The following is a 24243-nucleotide window of genomic DNA, read 5'->3' as shown; positions in this document are numbered from 1 at the left end:
ACTTCTCTTCAGTTTGAACAAAAAAGAATCGAGTTGAAGCCACAACTAACTTTACCAATAAAACAGATTGGTGGCCCTAAACGTACTCATATACAGCAGTAGTCAAACGTTTGCCAATACCGTCAAGTTGATGCCTTCAGTATGCTACGTTTCAACAAGATTTTGTGAATCAGGATAGATTTTGACCCGAATCAGCGAAAGTAGCATTGTCCAAGATAATGGCTCCTATTGTTCTCCGAATCAAGTAGGAACGAATTTAGTTTTTTTGAGTACTTTAGATATGATATATTTTCAAAATGATTAAATGTTTCTAACCTATAAAATAAAGAGTATAAATTAAGTTTTTATATCATAGAAAACAAGCCTATTTGTAAGTTTAATCCTTTTTTTGCGGCCAGCGTAGACGCCATAATTAACTTTTAATGGTCCAAAATGCTTTCTGATTTTACATTAAAGTCACATTTCCTGATTGTACACAGAATTGTATACTATTATCTGCACACCGCTTCTCCGTCTGAAGTCGCCATTTTCTGTTTAACATAAGTTGCTACCATGTAATAATATTGTTCTAAAGAATGACGTTTGTTTGAAATACAACGTGATGAGGTCATAACTACGTTGCCTTCACACGATGGGACGATTTACAGAATAATTGGCGTAAACGCACGATGAGAACACTTTAATCGACATGCATGGATTAGTTTCCGTTGCCTTTTTAGACTATGTGTACCTTTCTATTTGAACAATGAATAAAAGCTGAATTAAGAGATACAATTTTAGTTGTTTTCATTTGTTATACATCGGACTATTAACATGCAGCGTATTTTTCTGATGTGACGTTTAAAAAAACATTTATAAACAAATTCTACGATTTATTCGGACAGTCTTCCTACTCCTCTAATATTAACAAATTATACGATGATCTTGTTCGAACTGTATACAAAATTCTTTTGGTGGTCAAAGCAATACCATTCAGATAAACTTAAACAACCACCAAAGCAAATGTTGAAGTTCTTAAGAAATTTAACATTTTCGTACAGTTGGTTGCCATCTTACACGCCATTTTGAATATTAATAATGTTTTTGTTTTTCATTATTACACATTTCCTTCATTTAAAAACTAAAAATGTTTTGACTTTAACCAAATGTCAAGGTTCAGGTACATGTATGTACGAAAAATGTACATTTGAACCCTGCGGCAGCCATCTTGGACGCCATCTTCAATTTAAAAACATCACATAAGCTAACGCGAGACCACCAGTCGGATTCTTGTATAAGAGGGTCTAGGCAACCATAATATGCAAAAAAAATTCTACACACCGTCAGGCAGGATAGATGACTTCGGTTGTTGGACTTACAGAGACGTTGCGAAACATGATGTATACATGAAAGTGTACACGTAGCTACACATATTGTTAAAAGTTGCAGCTCAAAATTCGTTTGCGAAATATCTCTTTAAACTTGTACTTGTAAAGTAGCTAATATCACGTAATTAACTTTCCTCTTGCTATCGATCATGCAATTTTAAACGTGTTAAACGTGTACAATGGAGACATACCTTGATTATGTAGTATACAAAAAGAAGTCCACACGTTCACGTTTCCATACCAGTAACCTATCTAATATCCATATATGAGTATTATAGTTTCAAAATCTCAAAGTTGTATTTGCATAACATTCAGAACATTAAGAAGTCCATGGTCCACTTGGACAACTATTTTATTCAGTATTGACAGGTAAACACACACATAAAAGCAATATTACCAACATTAACTGTCAGTAAATAAATAGAATAACATCAAATCAATAAAACATAATACTAAAAGAGGTTTAACTTTTGTTCTTACTATACTTCATATACATTTTTTTAAATAACTTAATAAAAGTGATATATACATTCATTTCTGAATATTTATAAATAAGCATCGGTACATGTCCCTATATATGACCACCTATACCAAAACGAAATTATATGGACCCTTAGGAAGATATTAAAAATCTTAAATCTATTTCAAAATCATTCTCACTTGATTCAAAATATTTAATGTCATACAAATTTAACATTTTTTCAGTTATAAACTGATTTAAACAAGCGTGTTATTACCTATAAAACGTAGTTATTCTGTTTCAGGTAAGAGTTTCCACACATAATATATTATCAATAACTTATAATGTAACCATCGTTCAATAATTGTATTTATGATAAAAAATAATTTAACAAATATCGATCATTCCCATATGTGGCCATATACGGAAACGAAATTATAAAGAGCCTTAGAGAAATAACATACTCTTTATAATTATTTTAATAATATTCTCTTAACTAAACAAATTATAGTATGCCATACTCAAAGAGAGAACATGTATAATATGTATATATATATATATTTCTTTAAACAATTTTAAATTGTTTTAATCAGCATGGATACGTTTAAAGCGCTCATATGTTGCTTCAGGTAAGAGTTAACACACGAACAGATTGTAAATAACTATAAATGAAACCATTATTGAATAATAAGTTTATAGCTCTTAATTAAACCATCACTTAATAATTATCTTAGTACTATGATAAGACTACATATAGCAACAACTATTTTAAATATAAGAAAGCAAGTTTTCTAATAGTTAATAAAAGGGTAATATTATTTCACACATGGCAAATGACAAACAAAACATTTTATACACAATCTTACACATGAAAACATTTGGCTATATACACACATTATATTATACACAGATTATATAGTACACAATACTACACATAATACAAGCATAATAGTCAAAAATACGAAACAAAATTCAGGTACAAGCCCATTAATCAAAACTAAATGTTTATGCTTAGAGGCACAAGGCTAGGGCCTAAAAAACTCTGAACGGGAAACACAAAATGTACAAAATGTACACACTACAAACAGGCCACACACGCATACATATTTTATTTGTAAATAATGGGAGAAATATCGAGTGAAACACGTATTTAAAAACTAGTTTATATACGCATAACCAACATTTATATAACTATAACATTGTTTAAATGCACAATGACTAAGGAATAACAAGTCAATGAAAAAATACACAACATCTGAAAACAATGAACACAGTCTACATTTATAATAAAACATCCTTATCAATGTTTTGGCTGGTACCTTGAATATATCAGTGAACACTGGAGTTCCCGGGCAGTTAATGAGATCTCAATGTCACACTTGTCACCAACATCAACACTAAGCGCCTAACTTAATATCTGATCATATAGGATAAGAACTCTTCTTTTTGTGACGGTTAAACATATTTTTCGGGTAACGAGAGACAAAACGTATTAAACAGTCATGTCCGTATTGGTGGAGTTCAAAGGTCATGCACTCGCCGCCAACTCCCTCCCCCTTCCAAATGAGTTAGAAAATATATGAATACAATGCACCAATTACAGCACACTATTTTAACAGGAGTATTCACTACCGTCCCGGGCACAGTACATTAATAACATTAAAGCGACCTTGTTATTAAATACAATAATGGAAATAACGTAAAAAAGGCATCCAATTTAAAGCTAATTTTCTGAAGTAAGCACGGTTCTCCAGAGTTGATAAACAATGTAAATTAAAATTGCAATTGTAAACTTAGTTTTATCTCGAAAAGTATTTTGTATGCATGCACCATGTACAAAATAATTATGTAAACATACACCCTGCCACTTTCTACAGCTTCAATATGTTTTCGGAAGAGCTTATGCTTATGTCTTGACCCATTACTCCAAGTTTACGTTGATTAGCCTCTTTAATTTGAAGTTTCCTTTCTACCTCTAGAATCAACTGCTGGTATATGGCATGGCCTGACATCATGAGTTTTTGTATTATTAGTTTGACATTAAAATATATGATGTCTGTACTCCTTGCTGCCTGGCGGCTGTAAAGCGTGACCCCTTACTACCACAGTATAATTAGTTAGTTTGCATTATTGTTTTTATGTCACCATGTTCATTTCTTAAACATGTAAACATTTGTGACTCTTACATAACTACAAAACACTACACATTACGCCATGATCATAAACATCTTAATTATTTTCTGTATGAAGCGTCTTCAAATATACTTAGTTTAAACTCACACCTAGATGCATACGCAAAATCATACCCTCATTATCTCTTTTCATCATTGAAAGATATTACATTTTATAGACGTTTTTCTCCCTTTTGGTTAACTGAGAAATCGAGAAGTCTAAGGCTTCTTCTAAGTTATTATATAGCTGCTTTGCTATCTACTTATTAAATGATAATGTAACATTGGGCATACATGCCCATAGATTCGATATTCGATAATTTGTATTACCTCATTCAAATAGCGAGTACTAAATTATTAACAAATAGTTTTATTAAATATTATAAATAAAACAATAATTGAATTCAAATCACCAAATGATAACTAGTTGTATTACTTAAAGACTGAATAACCAAATCGTAGGTCACCTAAAAATAATAACAAAATACAGGTCTGTCCTATTTTTGTTAGTATCAACTACCACTACAGAAGCAGAGATGCACGAACATAGTTTTGTCACCTTTAATGGTCCGGCTTCCTACACCAGACATCCAAATTCACCACCAGGTCTTCACTCTCTGCCTCCAGGCCTATATCATCGCCACCTTAGCATGCATCATCCTCTCTCTGGCCTTCTTCTTCCAGCACTCGGCAACCAAATCAACATTATAACACGGTGTCTCTAACAGACTCCAACATACTTCTACCCTCCTCCACCAGTTCTCAAAAAAGCCTATATCACAAGGCAAACGTCGTATAGGCATCCCCCTAGCTGTACTAGGTTCTATATGAAAATCCTCCACCAGACCTCCACCCACATTCATATGACTTTCAAACTTCATCAGTTCTCTACCCTTCACAACCAGACCTCCGTGAACCATCTGGTTTTCTCTACAATACAACCACCACTCATCGACCTCCAGACACCAGACATGAACATCACTCTGCCATGTCTTCCACTTCAACCACCACTCCTCAACCAGGCCTCCGCCAACAGGAATCCATTCTTGGTAACCAGGCCTCCACACGGCATGCACAGAGCGTTTATCAGACGTCAACACTCTGCAATGTGAAGACAAGTAGTAAACAAAATGATAACAGAATAATCTTTTATGATTTTTTTTCTGTATATCCTTTAGTGAAAAAGTATTTGAATATTCGTTAGTGGAACTCCAATAATGTCAGTGTCTTAATATGTGACAAGTGTATATGTCCCTATTCTTGCATAACAGACATCCGTTTCCGTTATTTTACCAGGAATTTCCCATCTTAGGTTGGAAAACTCATATGCTTCAACGGGCCATTTCAGAACAATAATTTAAATTTATAAAAACGCTTACAACAAAGTAATTTTAAAACCTAAAACGGCAACGTGTCTCAAGAACTGTTGGACATAGACTTCAAATTACCGCACGTGATAGCAATGGCATAAGTAAACAACTACGCACACGTTATTTGGTGAAGGGTATACATTTACCACGTACAACGTAAAACCTGACCCAACTTTAACGTTTCAGATATACAATAAATATTTGGCTCACAGGCACGCTGTTTGACAAATAACCCGGCAAGACTCATTTATGGCTTCAACATGTGCCATCGAGACGGATATTTCGATCAGCCCCTCATACACGTAAAATATACTTATATTCCTAACCCTGTATTTTAATCTGTTCAAGAAGGAAAGTTAAAACATATCATGAAATAAATCAGGTTTTTTCTGCTAAAAATGATAGTCGTTTGTTTCAGTGTTAAGTCGCAATATATATTTCACCGCGTGAAATACACAGACACGGCAATATTTAATCCTACTTTTTTGACTTGAGAAAACCCGTCGTTGGAGATGTATAAAGAGACATTGTGTATAGTGGCTTGAAAGTTCTACAAATTTTATTCGAATATCAAGATTTCCAGTTAACAACTATGCTTGATTTTTCGTTTCAAATCGGGAAAATATTTATCGTCCAAATTAATAGTGAAACATTACCAGGTTACTCACACACAAAAACCATTGAACCTCACGCAAATAAACTCACGTTATATGTACACGGTCGCCAAAACGGAACGGTGATTCCTGTACAGTCGCCATGTTAGCACTTGGCATAAAGCCTGAAATACATGTATACAAGATAAATCATAGAGGCCATGTCTAAGCCCACTTGTTGCAATTTTATGCCAAAATGAAATCTGTTAGAGCCTTTCTAAGCATAGATTTAGTAAACTAAAATTAAATAACATAGCATGATCTCTCAAAACCTCTGAGTTAATAAGAGCATTATGTGAATCTTGTTTGGTATTGGTTCGGCCTTAATTATTATGACCTTAAACAGGATATTCGTCAAAGCTACTTGCCTTGTCCCTGTATTTTTTCTAAAATAATATACAATAAGAGAATGAATTTACATCTTTGAAATATACCAGAGAATAGAAGCAGAAGAAAATCATGGATCTTCTACATTTTCTCAAATCTGGATCATATCTATACAATCGGGATGTTTTGTAAAACACCATTGTATGTCATAATCTTATTAAGAGATGTTAAGGATGTTTTAAGACACCCTTCTTATAAAGTCTCCATTGTACATTTCGTGTTTACGACAAGAACAATATAATAACTACAGGACAATTAAAAGTTTCCCAAAGATCCCATTTAAGATCACTTCTCATAATATATTAAAACTAAAAACAGAACAAAACTGTCACATTTTTTTGTGACTCTTCATGTCATTAAAACTAAGTTCATTTGAATGTTTGTTCAATAATTCAATATTACATACCAATTTTACTGTCACTTGATTCAACAATACTTGAGTCAACATCACTTGATTCAACATCATTTGATTCACTAGCGGAATTTGTCTCAATTGATGGCCTGAAATGTAAATCGTCCATTGAAAGCCGAATCCGTCTCAATTGCCAGAAATGCCAATTGCCACTGAGAGCAAAGTTTGTCTTAATGGTATGAAATGTAAGTCGTCTTTTGACAGCCGAATAAGTATCAATAGCCTGAAATGAAAATTGTCCATTGAGAGCAGTTGTCTCAATTGCTTGAAATGTAAACTGACCATTGAGAACAAAGTTGTCTCAATTGCTTAAAATGAAAATTTTCCATTGAGAGCAGTTGCCTCAATTGCTTGACATGTAAACTGATCATTGAGAACAAAGTTGTCTCAATTGCTTAAAATGTAAATTGACCATTGAGAACAAAGTTGTCTCAATTGCTTAAAATGTTAACTGACCATTGAGAACAAAGTTTTCTTAATTGCTTGAAATGTAAATTGACCATTAAGAAGGAAGTTGTCTCAATTGCCTGAAATGTTAACTGACCATTGGGAACAAATTTGTCTCAATTGCCTGAAATGTTAACTGACCATTGAGAACAAATTTGTCTCAATTGCTTGAAATATAAATTGACCATTGATAACGAAGTTGTCTCAATTGCCTGAAATGTAAACTGACCATTGATAACGAAGTTGTCTCAATTGCCTGAAATGTAAACTGACCATTGATAACGAAGTTGTCTCAATGGCTTGAAATGTTGTTTCAATTGCCTGAAATGTAAACTGACCTTTGAGAACAAAGTTGTCTCAATTGCCTGAAATGTGAATTGATCATTGAGAACAAAGTTGTCTCAATTGCCTGAAATGTAAATTGTCGATTGAGAACAAAGTTTCTCAATTGCCTGAAATGTGAATTGATCGCTGAGAACAAAGTTTTCTCAAATGTCTGAAATGTGAACTGATCATTGAGAAAAAAGTTCCTCAATTGCCTGAAATTTAAATTGTCGATTGAGAACAAAGTTGTCTCAATTGCCTGAAATGTGAATAGATCATTGAGAACAAAGTTTCTCAATTGCCTGAAATGTAAATTGACCATTGAGAACAAAGTTGTCTCAGTTGCCTGAAATGTAAACTGATCATTGAGAACAAAGTTGTCTCAATTGCCTTAAATGTGAATTGATCATTGAGAATAAAGTTTCTCAATTGCCTAATATGTAAGTTGACCATTGAGAGTCGATTTTGTCTCAATTGTCTAAAATGTAAATCTTCAGTTGCAGCCAAATCTGTTCAATACTCTGAAATGTAAATCGTCGATTTAGTCTCGATTCTGTCGCAATCGCCAGAAAATTTGCCATTGCGAGTCGAGCCTGTCCCAATTGCCTACAAATCGCCCATAGAGAGCAGAGTCTGTCTCAATAATGCCTAATATGTATATCGTCTATTTCGAGCCAATATATATGCAAAAAAAATACAGAAACATGCTCAGTAGGAAAAAGTTTAAACATAAACCCAGTTTAGTGGCAACGCCAAAGACATAGAACACAAATTCACAAACAAGAAACATAGAACAGCACACAACTCTACAAACAGCACAGTGCATAAATACTATATATATATATAGTATTTATGCACTGTGCTGTTTATATATATATATATATATATATATATATATATATATATATATATATATATATATATATATATATATATATATATAAATAATTTGAATGTTTATCAAAAAATGTTAGGTACCGCCTTGGAACGGTCAGTCAAATGTAAATTTACTGGGGGTTTAAACCACAAACAATGTGCACAAACCTCACTCTTATCCCAACAATTCTTAATAAAGATAAAACGCAAAAGATAAGTCTTATCAAAGTATGCATTAACTTGAGGAAACTTATCAATAAAACAAATAATAATAAAAAACGAAAAGGTAAACCCTAAGTACTTCAATGATTAGAGATCCCAACTCTATCTGCAGACGGAGGGAAACAATTCAGAGCACCTAATGCAAATACTTTTCAAAGATACGATGCAGTCATCGTTAGAAACCAAAAGCTTCACGCACAGTCTGCCTTAAAAGGTTGTGTGATCATATAGTTTCATAATAAAAAGCATCATTGTACTAAAACTGGGAACAAATAAAGAAAAACATTATTAACAAGAGGGCCAAATGGCCCTGAATCGCTCACCTGTCATATATTGCACATTCTTCCATTATATACAAATATTGAAAACCTAAGTTTATGAACACGGGGCGTGGCCAATTTTGACCCCAGGGCTAAAGTTTGAACAATCTTAATAGTAGTCCGATAAACAATGCTTCATACCAAATATCTAAGGCTTTCGCCTTTTTGTTTCGGAGAAGAAGATTTTTTACGTTTTCATCATATACATATATAAGGAAACCCATGACCGCCCGGGTGGGGCCTTTTTTGACCCCAGGGCCAAAGATTGAACAATATTGGTACAAGTCAACTAGATGATATATCATGCCAAATATCTAAGCTCTTGTCACTACTTGATTTTACGTGTGTATCTATATATGTATATTTGTTATTAATTGTTGTATGTGGCCCATATTGAAAATTGGTATGTGTACTAAATATGTTATCCAGTTTGAATTAAGACGTTACTTGTCTTTGTGAGTTCGGAGAAGATTTTTTAAGTTTTCACTATAACACATATAGAGAAAACCCATCAGCCCCGGGGTGTGGCCAATTTTGACCCCAGGGGCATAATTTGAACAAACTTTTTAGAGTTCCACTAGACGATGAATCATGCCAAATATCTAAGCTCTAAGCAACGTAAGTTCAGAGGAGATGATTTTTGAAGTTTTCACTATAAACATATAGAGAAAACCCATGACCCCCCAAGGGGGCGGGGCCAATTTTGACCCCAAGGTCATAATTTGAACAATCTTTGTAGAGGTCCACTAGACGATGAATCATGACAAATATCTAAGCTCTAGTCCAAGTCAGTTCAGAGAAGAAGATTTTTGAAGTTTTAACTATAAACATATAAAGAATACCCATGACCCCAGGGCCATTATTTGAACAAACTTTGTAGAGGTCCACTAGACGATGAATCATGCCAAATATCTAAGCTCTAGTCCAAGTAAGTTCAGAGGAGAAGATTTTTGAAGTTTTAACTATAAACATTTCAAGTATACCCATGACCCCCCGGGGTGGGGCCAATTTTGACCCAAGGCCATAATTTGAACAATCTTTGTAGAGGTCCACTAGACGATGAATCATGCCAAATATCTAAGCTCTAGTCCAAGTAAGTTCAAAAGAAGATTTTTGAAGTTTTCACTATAAACATATAGAGAAAACCCATGACCCCCCGGGGCGGGGCCAATTTTGACCCAAAGGCCATAATTTGAACAATCTTTGTAACGGTCCACTAGACGATGAATCATGCCAATTATCTAAGCTCTAGTCCAAGTAAGTTCAGAGGAGAAGATTTTTGAAGTTTTAACTATAAACATATAGAGAATACCCATGACCCCCCGGGGCGGGGCCAATTTTGACCCCAGGGCCATAATTTGAACAAACTTTGTAGAGGGCCACTAGACGATGAATCATGACAGATATCTAAGCTCTAGGCCAAGTAAGTTCAGAGGAGAAGATTTTTTAAGTTTTCACTATAAACATATAGAGAAAACCCATGACCCCCCGGGGCGGGGCCAATTTTGACCCAAGGGCCATAATTTGAACAATCTTGGTAGAGGACCATTTGGTGATCCTACCTACCATATATCAACGGCCTAAGCCTTGTGGTTTGGGAGAAGAAGATTTTTAAAGTTTTTCCTTTTGGTTGCCATGGCAACCAGAGTTCTGCATGGAATTAAATTCTTTGAACAACTTTGATAGAAGACCACCCAAGAAACATCACTATGAAGTTTTATTAATATTGGCCAAGCGGTTAAGGAGGAGATGTCTTTTAAGTAAATTGTTGACGGACGACGCACGACGGACGCCGGACAAAAGGCGATCACAAAAGCTCACCTTGTCACAAAGTGACAGGTGAGCTAAAAATAAAAGCGACTAGTATATGCTATTCTCTCCTTCCAAATGATTTGAAAACGTAAAAAAATATATTTGAAGAAATTAAGGTCACAGCCAAAACACTCGGAGTCAGTCAACACGTGTCTGCCAAAAACGGTTTTAAAGATAACATGAATTAGCAAATTCTTCATAAAAATCAAAGCACTGAAAGTTTAGTTATGAAAGGATGCTATATTCAACCCAATATTTTGTTTCAGGTATTCATCTTCAAATACAAGAAGGCAAGCGCTCTTCAAAATATTGCCTTTATATCCACGGTTTAAATAAAATCCAAGTAATTCATTAAGTCTATCTTCCCAACTGCCTGCCGGAAACATTTTAATTTTACGAATTTTCTTTAAAACATCACCATAAAAATCGGGATGAGCAATACTATCAGCAATGAGCGATTTAAGACTACTATTGTACTTTGATATGAGATTATAATGACCATTAACAAATTTAGAGAAAGTTTTCCTTAATTTAAAATATCGGAAACCCTGTTGTAGAAGTTTTTGTGTCATAAGTTTACTGCGAGAGCTGATTTTTTTACATCTGTACATATTCTAGCAAATCGTATTAACTGTGCAATAAAAACACCATACGATGGTGAAATAGGAACATCACCATCTAAAGAAGGGTAATTAATTATTTTAAAATTAAAATCATCACGTTTATCAAAAAGATTGATGCTCAATATATCTTCCTTAACTTCTAGTTGCAAATCTAAATAGGATGCTTTTAAAACGGATGTATTCGATTTATATAGTTGCAATTGTGAAGGGTATATCGAATGAATGTTATCTGTAAACACAGGATTATCTAAACTTAGAATATCATCAATATATCTAAACTTGCTATTGAATTTATCAACAAGAGCTAGTTCTTCAAAATGCCTTATAGGTGAATCGTCCATTGAGAGCCGAGTCTGTCTTTATTGCCTAAAATGTAGATCCAAAATTGAGATTCGAGTCTGTCTCAATTGCCATCGAGTTTGAGAGGGTCCATCGTATTGGATACAAATAAACAATATCTAATTGGAATAAATTAAATCAACACAATGACCATTCATGGAATAATATAAGTCCAGATTATATTAACACTGTAATAAAATATTACAACGGTAAAACATCAAAAGACATAATTTTCGACAGCGGCAATAACAGTAATGGAGATGTAAATAATGATATAAAAGAATCGTTAATGTCTAATGACGACTTGAACCAGTTGAAGTAAGTCCAATATTATTTGAATGTGACTTGTCAACGTTAAAGTGTCTTCTTTCCATTAGTAACAATTTTACTCTTGACGACTTGAATGAGTTGAAGTAAGTCCAATAATTATTGAATTTAACTTTTCGAGTTTAAAGTGTCTATTTTCCCCATTAGTACCAACTTTACTCTTGCTTTAAGAAACTTTCATGGCTAATGACGACTTGAACCAGTTCAAGTAAGTCCATTTCTTATTGCATTTGACTTGTCCAGTTTTAAGTGTCTTCTTTCCATTAGTAACAATTTAACTCTTAATTTAAGGAACGTTTATGGCTAATAACGACTTGAACCAGTTCAAGTTAGTTCAATTCTTATTGAATTTGACTTGTCCAGTTTTAAGTGTCTTCTTCCCATTAGTAACAATGTAACTGTTGATTTAAGAAACGTTCATGGCTAATGACGACTTGAACCAGTTGAACAAGTCCAATAATTATTGTATTCTACTAGTCGAGTTTGAAGTGTCTTCTTTCCATTAGTAACAATTTTACTCTTGATTTAAAAAACATTCATGGCTAATGACGACTTGAAACAGTTGAATTTAGTCCAATAATTATTGAATTTGCCGTGTCGAGTAATTAGTGCCTTCTTTCCATTAGTAAATATTTTACTCTTGATATAAGAAACCCAAAACTTTGGATAGTTGATTTGTTTTGAAGACAAGCTTATTAATCAAACAGTTTGGATATTTATTTCCAGTCATAACTTATTATGTTGATACAATGTACATTCAATGCAATGTAGTAAGTGATTCAATCCTTGTTAATTTACATTCGCGCTTGATTTTCTGTACGATAAAATTGCCGTTCGTTTTGCATGAACCGGTCGAACGTTCGTAAAATTTTGAATGCAGTATTTACAAAAGTACATTTGGTGACCAAGTTTTGTGATTGAATTAATTAACTTGTTAAAATCCTGTATCCATACATAATGAGATGTGTTATTCCTTTCTATTAACAAGGTATAAATCCCATGTTTAGGATTTATAGTCTTTGAAATGTATAATGGGTCAATTGAACTCTTTTTGTTAGTACTAAATCCAAAAACAAAAAAAATCCAATATCATTTTTTTCTACTTTCGGGATATTCTTATTTTTTATTGGAAACTATATACCTTTATAATCAAGTTGTTCTATACGTTCGTTATATTATTCTTCGTGGATCTTTTGTACAGGAATCATGTATACTCAATAGCACAAATGAAAACATTCATTGTCTTTTTCGTTCTTAATATAAGTTAATCATGGACACATTTCGTAAAGGTAAGTAAGAAGAGCCTCTTAAACGTGCGTATTTAACAATAGTTATGGTATGTTCTTCAACACTTTTAATTGCCCAACCAGTTCCTTCTGAAATCCAATCACTTATTCTAATTAAAAGTTAATTATTTTTATCATTCAATGTTTCAACAGTTTTATTCTCATTAATAAGTCGTTTAGCCTTTGATTGAAAGTAGTCAAGTTGTTCTTGATCTTCATTTGGTTAAATCAACGTATTCTTAATGCTACATTTAGTCTTATACCATAATGTTCTTAAATTTTACTATTTAATAAAAATAGAAAGAGTTTTGGCAGTTTTCTTCAACTATAGTTTTGGATCGTGTGTATTTGTTATTTTTACCTTATATATTCGGCATATGTACTATCTTAAGATAACCTTATTAATACTAGTGTCAACTTATAAATTATTATTTTTGAATGTAGTGTAATCCTTATATATTACTTTTTACCATCCATCACAACACATTTTCATTAATCCTTGCTTTATATTTAATTTCTTAGCAGCAGCATACATATTTCTATATTCTTTTCTGTTGGTTTCATTATTTGTTTCAATTGCAGTAACTGAAATTTGATGACATCTTTTTTCTGAGAAATGAATTTATAAATTCTATGGATTTAAACACTTCACTTTTTGGCGGCGCCACACTGTTTATCTCTTCCATATTCCTTTAATAAATTTTGCATTTTCTCTTATGATTTTTATTTCTCCTTTTTTTCTCATCATCGCTTATTTTTTTAAATTATTTTAAAGACGAAGCTACAGTCGTAACAAAAGTAATGTTTTTACTATTTCTCCAATATCTATGCGAAAAGCTACAATAACAATCTCAGTAGCAAAAAGATTAAACATAAACCCGGTTTAATGGCACTAGGTAAATGCCAAAGACATAGAACATAAAATCACAAACATGGAACATGGAAGATCAGCACAAAACTCCACAAACAGCACAATGCATACACACTTTATATAAAAAACTAGGTATGTTTATCAAGGATTCAAAGGATCAAAGAAGTCCAATCTTTATTAATGCTTTTATAATATTTCTACATACTCTTTATGTCCTCCATACCAATTTAGTTTATATTCTTTTATATATCTTTCTAGTGGCACAATTATCTCCTTTTCATCAATATCCTTTTGCATCAACATTTTGTGTGTTAGCATAAAGATGTTTAAAATTCATGTGCTGAACTTACAATGATGTTTTTTCTCTTTGATTTAAGTTTTATTTAACAAAACAGTATTCCCTGCAGGAATAGCACCAGCAACTGCAACAGATATTGATATGTCTGGTACTAAAGCTAAGACGGCAGTGAATCCAATTAGACCGCTTACTTATTTCAAAGTTGTGCGTATATTTCCACATAGTTTATAACTTTTCTACATGCAGCGACTGATTTCATTAAATAACCTTAAAGTCGTTCTATATTTTCTATATAAAATATATCTATAAGTAGCAAAATTATCAACGAATTTGAAACTGATTAATGCTTAGTATATATAAAAAATCAGAAAACAAAAGGGGTCCAGGATATTTAATAATAAATAATAGTATACCATTAATAAGCGAATACCACAGCTTAAAAAAAATCTAATTTAGAACAAAAACATAATAATACAGAGTGAAAGTAACCAAATAATAGACGCAATTTCAAAACTTAAAGATGAACGGGACGAGATACTAACTTAGAGAATAAATGGAATCATTTTGTGAGCAAAAGCTTGACATGTGGAAAATAATGCGAAAAAATATAAATACTTTGCAAACCTTGATAAAAATGAATTGAAAACATTACACACTTAAATAGTTGACAATAAAATTATTAGTAAACCTTTAGAAATATTGAATGCTCAACGGACATTCTACAAGAAATTATACACAAAATATGATATTGATTTAAATAACAATAGTGAGTTTTTCTCAACACCAATTGCCAAACTAAATGTTGAAGATAAAGCTAGGTGCGAAGGTTTTTTTAACAGAACACGAATGCAGAGAAGCGTTCAAAGAGATGAAAAACAAAAAAAGCCCAGGGTCTGATGGTTTCACAGCCGAGTTTTATAAGATATTTTTGTACGATATAAAACTATTCTTTGTCAATGCTATTAATCAATGTTTTACAAAAGGTAACTTGTCTCCTCTTAAGAAACAATGTCTATTTTATTTAATTCCAAAACAAGGCAGGGATTTAGAAGTGATCTCAAACAGGAGACCAATAAGTTTACCTTAAATAGACTATAAAATAGCAACACAATTCATTTGAAATAGAATGAAAATAATTTTAAATAAAATTGTCCTTTCAAACAGGTTTTGTTCTTTGGCGAAAACATGCGACTTATAGATGAAGGTATAAACTATCTTAATACTACAAATTAGGCTGGGTTTATATTTTTGCCGATTTTGAAAAAGCTTATGATACTTTAAACCACGAATTTATACTAAACTGTCTAGAACATTTAATTTTTGGTGAAAGCTTAATAAACTGGGTCAAACTATTCAATAATGATATAAATAGTGTTATAATAAATAGTTTAATAATAATAATAATATGATATGATTTTCTCTCTGAAGAATAACGAATTAGGCGAGGCGTAAGACAAGGCTGACCCCTATCTTCTTCTATATGTATCATTTGTAATGAACTGCTATCTAATACAATACAGAAAAATAAACTAATTAAAGTGATAACACTTTATTACAATGAAATAAATATAGGATATTTGTTTATGTCAGTGTAAGATCGTCTTTTTTCACGAGTGTCATAGAAAAACATATTTTACGAGTAGCGAAGTGCTTATTTTCGGAGTTTTATTAGTTGTTTAATTTATTTCTAAATTACACCCTTTTATGAAAAGGTTTTTATTTACGCCGCTACCGGTGAGGCGCCCCTCACGCAAATTTCCGGTTTGTTGAGAAAAAAGAAAAATCTGCTTTTCATTCTTATAGTTTATTATTTGCTCGTTTTTTAGTGCAAAGCGTTTATGAACAGTAATCAATGAAGTTTTATAAGTGCACAAATGTTCCAAAAAATAACGAAAACACTTTTATTTAAAGCGGGGCATGAATACATAACCAAATTACTACGCCACCATTCAATGAATTAACATTTGGAAGGTCAAATGTGCTGGGAAAACAAAAAGCGGAAAATAATTCGATTTTAAACATTTTTCTTAGTTTGCGATTGTGTATCATGATACATGAATATTCAATCATCTAACTGTCAGAGACAAGTCTGTTTCGCTTGAAAACATGTTTGTTCTCCAGGTAAATAGTGGATGCCACGCTAGTTTGTTAACAAATTTTGAGGCGTTGGCGGGTTAATATATCAAATTATCTGAATAATTTTGTGTGAATATTCCGCGAAGCTCGTTTTACGTTTAACAACGTCATACAGTTCACAATACATTTGAACGATGATTTAAAATTCTGTTTATGTTCGAACAGTTGTTTTCGTCTGTAATTTCTTTGGTATGAAAGCAAATGTTCGAACATTTAGCCTCAAGATCAAGATATCGTTTGAAAAACGGGATAACCGGTAATAAACGGTTAGTTGTCAATTTCCTAATATATATTTATTTAAATGTAATAAACATTTCTTTAATTTTTAAACATTTTTTGCCAACATGTTCTGGCTCAAAGTGAAGTGTTCTGTTTTGATCAAGGGGAAATAACTACAAAGGATTTTAAAAGTAGTTCTGAAAGTTGATATTTTCACTCGTTATTTGCAGTGAAAATATCAAATTGATGTTTTCATTGTTGTTATTTAACTGATAAACCCCCATATTTCATCGAAAAGCATGAAAGAAAACAATCTCTTATTGCTGACGATGCTATATATATATTAATGATGGATCCAAAACATCTTTCGAAACTTTGATAAAAACAATAGTTGGAAGAATATCTGGCCTAAATTAAATTCATCAAAATCTACAATCTAAAGGGAAGGGAGTTTAAAATCATCATATATTGCATTCTTAGATCGTTATTAGTTTCAAAACTAAAGTTATGAAGCCAAAACGCTTGGAATCATTTTAAACAAGAGCAATAGCAATATGATTCAAAATAATCTTGTTCCAAACTACAAAGTTTCAAGAATTGTCTCAAAAGTTGGCAACGCAGAAAGCTGATGCTGTTGGGAAAAGTTACAGTAGTTAAAACATTAGCGCTTCCAAAACTTATCTACCTCCACCACCTAAATACATCCTTGATGACATTAACACGTACATTTTTAAGTTCATTTGGAATAATAAACCAGACAAGCTAAAAATGAAAGTACTAATGAACAATTTTAAAGATGGTAGAGTTCCAAATATTTATATGTTTAATAAAACGATCAAAGCGTCATGGTTGAAGAGACTACTGGATGGAACAAATAGGCATCAATACAAAACCTTTTATAAAGACGTTTACATAATTTATGAGGCAGGTTGGTTTTCAAAAGTAATCTCGACGAAGAAACAATAAACATCATTGCACATAAATATCAATATTTAGCTGAAGAACTCTTATCATGGTCTGAAATAAGCAAATAAATTGGAAATAATAGTTCAAAGAAAACAATGTTATGGAAAAACTCCGACATAAAGGTAAATGAACAAAGTGTATACTCTCATAAATGTTATGAAAAAGGTATCAAATTTGTCCAACATATCTTATTACAGAATTACAGATCAAAAGATTTTATACATTTGACGAGATAAAACATCTTTATATTATAGGCATTTTTGATTTCCCCAAGTATTACCCGCTAACGGCTAGTATACCGAGTAAGGTAATATATAAATTAACAGAGGAATCAGTTATAAATAATGACATAGTCTCACTTGTTCAAAAGTTTGAAAATACTAAGCCAAAACCGAATAAAATTCCGTATATAATACAAATAAAAACTCTTAAAGCAAACCATGGTAAAAAAGATAAATGGAATCATATTCTCGGAACAAATTCCGAGACAAATATTTGGAATAAAATATTTACATTGCCATTGATATTCTTATTGATACAACAATAATACCCTTCCAGTACAAATTCATTGATAGAACTATACCAACAAACAGATACCAATATCAGTGCAAGCTCACAAACTCCAGCTTATGCCTATTCTGTTCAGAATATATAGAGACAATGGAACATCTTTTTGGGAATGTAGACTTGTACAAAATCTGTGGAACAAACTTAATAACATTTTCTTGTCAAAAAATATTCCAATTTGTTTAAATCTTAAAACCATAAGTTTTGGATATTTTTCAAAAATCGAAAGCGAATTTAAGTCGTCTCATTAATTTCTTGATTGTGTTGTTGAAATAATTTATATACTTTATGAAGCTTAGAGATATTACTCCAACTTTTAACTTTTAAAAACTACATTGCGATACAAAATCGAACATTAAATTGCATTCATGAATGAAACATTAACAGTCTACGTGCAAAAATGGCATGTATTAAAAGAAAAATTACATTTAAGCAACACCCTCTAGTACAGTCTTTTTTCCTACATTTTCGTAGTTTATAAATGCTTTATCTACTTGTTAATATTTTTTTTATTTTATTTTTATTATTTGATTACTATATTGCACCCGCAAACTCTTTGCGTGTCCCTTATTAATATATAGTAAACACATATTTTCATTTAGTATTATGTTTGGCTAAATTTCCTTATTGCCATTGCTCCTAATTGTGTAGACAGGTCATCAGTATCGGCATCTTCCGTCTTAATATGCCTTTCTTGGTATTCCTTGATGTATGTTCCTTGAATGTGTCCATTTAGAAAAACTTGCTTGCGTACTTCGATAGGTTTCCATGGATCGATGTAATCATCATAGATGTCCGGCTCAGTAAAGTCAATCATTTGGTATCTTTCAACATCAATGACTTCACCAATTCTAACAGCGACCATTTGACACAAGCCGATATTTTTGGACTGCTTTAACGCCTCAGGAGACAAATAGCAATAACAATCAAATTTGACCAGATTTTTTTTACAGAAATTTGGAAGCAGTGGTTGATATAGTATACGTGGTTCGGAATAAACAACTTTCATACATTCGACTGGTTTTTCGCAACCGCTTATCAATTTTTCTTTTGTTTCCGTAGCCCATTTTCTACAATTATGCTTAATACAGTCATATCTGTAAGATCCGTTATTTGTACATTGGGTCTAAGCTGGCGCAACTTTGCAATGTCGATTTTAACAATTATATTTTTTTCAGAGCCGACTGACTTATTGAAAACTCGACGCACTTAATATGAAAATATCGAAAATAATTTTCTCTAGCTCAAATTTATCGATGCCTTTAAAAACTAAAGAAAATTTTCTCAGAAGTAACACAGTATAAATTGACTGAATTAACTCATCATTTCTTAATGTTTCACTTTTCCACTGCGTATTTTGAACAATTATTATTATACATGTAATTCGTCATGTCATATAAATCCAACAAACATATTATCAATACGACTTACACTCTGCACGATGATTTAAACCATGCTTTGTACGGCCTATTCAGTAAACACGAACTTCTGCATACCGCCCGGTACGACCTCAAATTTAACACTCGATTGAATTGATGTGAACGGATCGGTTCCCTAAAGTTGAATGCCTTTCCATTCATATTCGCATTAATTCCTCGTGCTTATCAATCGCCACCTGATGGTTATTTCATTATAAACAAGGGAAAATAATTTTCTTCTAATTCATTTTACTCAAACGTAGGAAATTATATTTCTTTAATTTGACTTATTGCAAACAGATTGTCGTTTAACATTTTAGCAGAAACTAATGTTTCCCTTGCTGTACGTTTCCCAAGTACCTTTTCATCATGTGTAAGTTTAAGGGATACTCTTTTACGAAGGTTTTCTAAATACTAATTTATTCACTAATTTTTATTTTTTTATTTTTGTACTTATTTTAGCATTAGTTCTTTTATGCGCATAAAAGTCAATACTTTGTTTTGACAACTCTCTTTCGCCAAATTGTTATACCCTATGTCCTTTCATTCCAAGGCTGAGATACAAATTAAGATTTCTTTTATGGATTACATACTTTTCTTTGTTAAAGAGAGTTGCGCTTATTTTTGTTTGTTTAATCGCTTGTTAACTTTCCTTCTAAATTCTTGACTGTAGGGGGATAACCATTCATCTTTTATCCCTAATTTTTCGGATTCTCGTGGATGCTCATGGATAATCAGAATGTAAGTCGTGTAACTTCTCCGGGTATTCAAGATCACATTCAATAATGTAATTATCTTTGTTATGATCAAAGTATTTTGGATCCAGCCATCTAAAGTTACCAGTCGGTAGTGGTTGAATAATGGACCATCGATATACGCTATTTGTCTCAAGGTACTTTATTAGCTTATCATCTTCATTTTTATTATAATTTTTCATGTATTTGTTCTTTGTTTTTGAATGTCGTTTAGCGGTGTGTGTAACTTATACCACCCATTAATCCTATTTCACTCATTAAATGCATATTAATACCAGTATTTCAATCTTGTACTACATTTTGAATGTTTAGTCAAGCATCCCTAGCGAGACCGGAAGACCTAAAGTTAGGACATAAATCTTACTTTTAGTACTCGATATATATTTTTCAAAAGTTCTGAAATACATCCGCTAATAATAAACATCCATTTTTAAGTAAAGTTCACGATAATCTCCCATTGTTTAACAGCCAAATGGTGTCAATACATTTTTGCGCATGTTTGAAGTCATGTGGTCATTCTTTATCTTTTAACTGATCATAAAAATAATATTCTGGTGGTAAAGAGGTCTCATCAAATCGCCCAAAATCGTTCATCAAATTATATTTATAGGTGCCTTTTCTTTTCATTAAATCAGCATTATTTTGAAACTATTGCCTTTTAAAATAAAATGCTTTTGCAGGTAAATTCTTCTTGAGATTGACCAAGAAATTTATAGCTGTCAATAAATACTATATTACTTACGTTAAATGCCATGTACTTTACGATGTTGTTTGGAATTACATTAATTCTTGTTTCTTATATTTCTTGTTTTCTTATCTTTTTTTGCATGTGTTAGTATTGGGATAAGAGGCTCAAGACCACAGTTATCTGCCCCCTGTTGACCAAGATCCGGATGTGAATACAGAAAAAAAGAGTGCTTGTGTTCAAGTATCAATATTTTATTAAAATTGAATGAAAAAGAAGCAAAAAATGTTCTTTTTGCAGAGAACTTGACTGAATTTGACACTCTATTGCAGAAATTGATAGTTTTCAACGTAAATATTGGAAAAATCATAGCTTGTGGAAGTCTGAAAATTAGTTGTTTGTAGCCGATTGACTCCCTGGCGGAAGGGTTATGTATTTGAACTCAATTTTGACAGTCGGGTCAATGGTCAACATGGTGTTTTCTTGTGATTATATTTTGTGTCTTGAATTGTTCTAGAGATGCCATGTCCTTGTTTTTCAATTGGGGTGTGTATAAAGTCAAAAGCCAGGTTAGTGTCTATATGAAACATATAGTAAAAATAACTGTGGTCTCACGCCAAGAGTGAGGTTTGTGCACATAAACTGGTTCAACCCCCCAGTACTACATTTTTACATTTTACTGACCGTTCCAAGGCGGTACCTAACAGTTCTTGATAAACATACCTAGTGCCAGAACAACCTATTTTCGACCACAGCCTATTTTCGACTGCCCCCTGAAGATCGGTAAAACACTTCTATTTTGTGTCACTTCCGGTAAAAATCAGCTCCAATTGTTAACCATAACAGTAGAACTATCAGAAAACTTCAATTGAAAAAAGAATGGGAATGCTAGTGTTAAAAAAACTTGTTTAACTTGAAACAACACAAATTAGCTATTTTTAATTAATGCCAAATTAAACCCTTCATTTAGAATAATTTCAGGTGTAAAATACTTCTTTAAAATCATGTTGTTTTTGTCTGGCAGATTTTACAAATCTACCAGAGCCTAAAACCTATGCCCTATCGTTCTCTAGGTATAGTGCACAACATTAAAAGCGCATCAGAATAGGGCATATTGCTTATTCGAAAATTAATGAAATTTATCTACATGTAGCTATATTGAATTATACTTGGGCTCTCATTTATCATAAAATTATACATATTGCAGCCAAGGCAGGTCATATGAGGCTCATTCAGAGTTGGTCCAGTGATACTAGGGTTCATGATGGGTGAAATTATCATTTTGTACCCATATGAAAGCCATTAGAAGGGATGATGCATTCCTTTGCCCCTCTTGCGGTTATAAGTAACTATAAAGTAACTGTATGACAAATATGTAAACATTGTATTACTTTTTTTTAAATAAAATACTTCACACAGTTAAAACAAGCTATACAAATTAATATGAAAATGGATGTGCACATACTTTTGTTGTGAAGTATAGTTAAAGGTCATGGTCGAAAATAGGTTGTATTTAGGTCAAATACAACAGCCGCCATTTTGGATGCAAAATGTAAACAACAGACTATTGAAACATATTTTATTTTTTTGTTTTTTCAAAGATGAATGATTGCTTTAAATGGTACACACAAACATTTATCTTTCATTATCACTTATTTATGATTGAAATCTAAATAATCCTTAGGCGGTCGAAAAAACAGGTTGTTCCGGGATAGTATGTATGCACTGTGCTTTTTGTGGAGTTTTGTGCTGTTCTTCTATGTTTCTTGTTTGTGATTTTATGTTCTATGTCTTTGGCGCTTACCCAGTGCCACTTAACCGGGTTTATGTTTTAACTTTTTGCTACTGAGCTTGTTTCTGTAGCCTTTTGCATAAATATTGCTATTAAATCTCCACCTTACTTCATCTATTTTAAATTAGCTATTTCATTTTCCGTTTTCTTATTTTTTCTTTATTTTCCTTAATTATGTTACCTATGTCCTGCATAAGAAAGTGGCTATCATATCCACGTAAGTTATTAAACATTACTGGAATCTTTTAGTTAATACACAGTATGTGTTGCATAAACTGTGTGCAGAACCTCTGTACAAGCATGTAACATTAGACTTATGACAGATTATGTTAATAGTTAAATCGTTTTTTTTAATAGTTCTAAGGTGAGTGAAGCATTATTTCGAGAAATAATTTATTAGCGTTCTAAATATTGCAACAAGGTTTCCATGATGCTTCAGACGACAGTCTTCAACAAGGGAGGTAATTACAATGTGGTGACCATTAAAAAGGAGTTCCATACGGGCATTTTATCTTCGCCCGTGGGCAAGATAGGAATTTCTAGCATGGTTAAATTATTAGATCTACTTTTCTGAGGTAGGAGAAATTTAACAATTTCCACACCATTTAAGGCTTAACAAACGGCTGTATGATTATTTAGTATTCTTTCTATTGTAAAATGTTGAATGCAGTATTTATAAAAGAACATTTGGTGACCATGTTTTGGTATTGAATTCATTAACTTGTTAAAATCCTGTATCCATACATAATGAGATGTGTTATTCCTTTCTTTTAACAAAGGGTTTTAAATTCCATGTTTGGGTTTAATAGTCTTTGAAATGTATAATGGGTAAATTGGAACTTTTTTGTTAGTACTAACTCCAAAAACAAGAAATCCAATTTTCTTTTTTCTACTGTTGGGATATCCTTATTTTTTATTGGAAACTGTATACCTTTATAATAAAGTTGTTCTATACATTCTTATTTAGTTATTCTTTGTGGATCTTTCTGTACAGGAAACATGTATGCTAAATGGCACAAACGAAAACATTCATTGCCCTTTTCATTCTTAATAGAAGTTAATCATTGCCAGTTTTATTCACATTTGGTAAAGGTAGGTAAGAAGAGCCTCTTAAATGTGTATATTTTACAATGGTTATGG

The 24243-nt window shown here is 32.3% G+C and overlaps 1 protein-coding gene across 1 annotated transcript in view; it reads right to left on the bottom strand.

The window, feature by feature from the left end:
• Positions 1–1701: 1701 nt before the first annotated feature.
• The window catches only part of LOC128211928 (uncharacterized), a 36864-nt gene continuing 14322 nt past the window's right edge, over positions 1702–24243 (bottom strand). The window contains exons 3-5 of the mRNA XM_052917113.1: positions 6815–6909; positions 6074–6146; positions 1702–5099 (exon numbers count right to left, since the gene is read on the bottom strand). Of these exons, the coding sequence (XP_052773073.1) occupies positions 4628–5099; positions 6074–6146; positions 6815–6909 (640 nt within the window). The 3' untranslated portion in view covers positions 1702–4627. The remainder of the gene's footprint in view (positions 5100–6073; positions 6147–6814; positions 6910–24243) is intronic.

Source organism: Mya arenaria, chromosome 1 (assembly GCF_026914265.1).
Source record: "Mya arenaria isolate MELC-2E11 chromosome 1, ASM2691426v1".
Lineage (NCBI taxonomy): Eukaryota > Metazoa > Mollusca > Bivalvia > Myida > Myidae > Mya > Mya arenaria.
The sequence above is the reverse complement of the archived record's forward strand: the minus strand, read 5'-3'. Positions and strand labels throughout refer to the sequence as shown.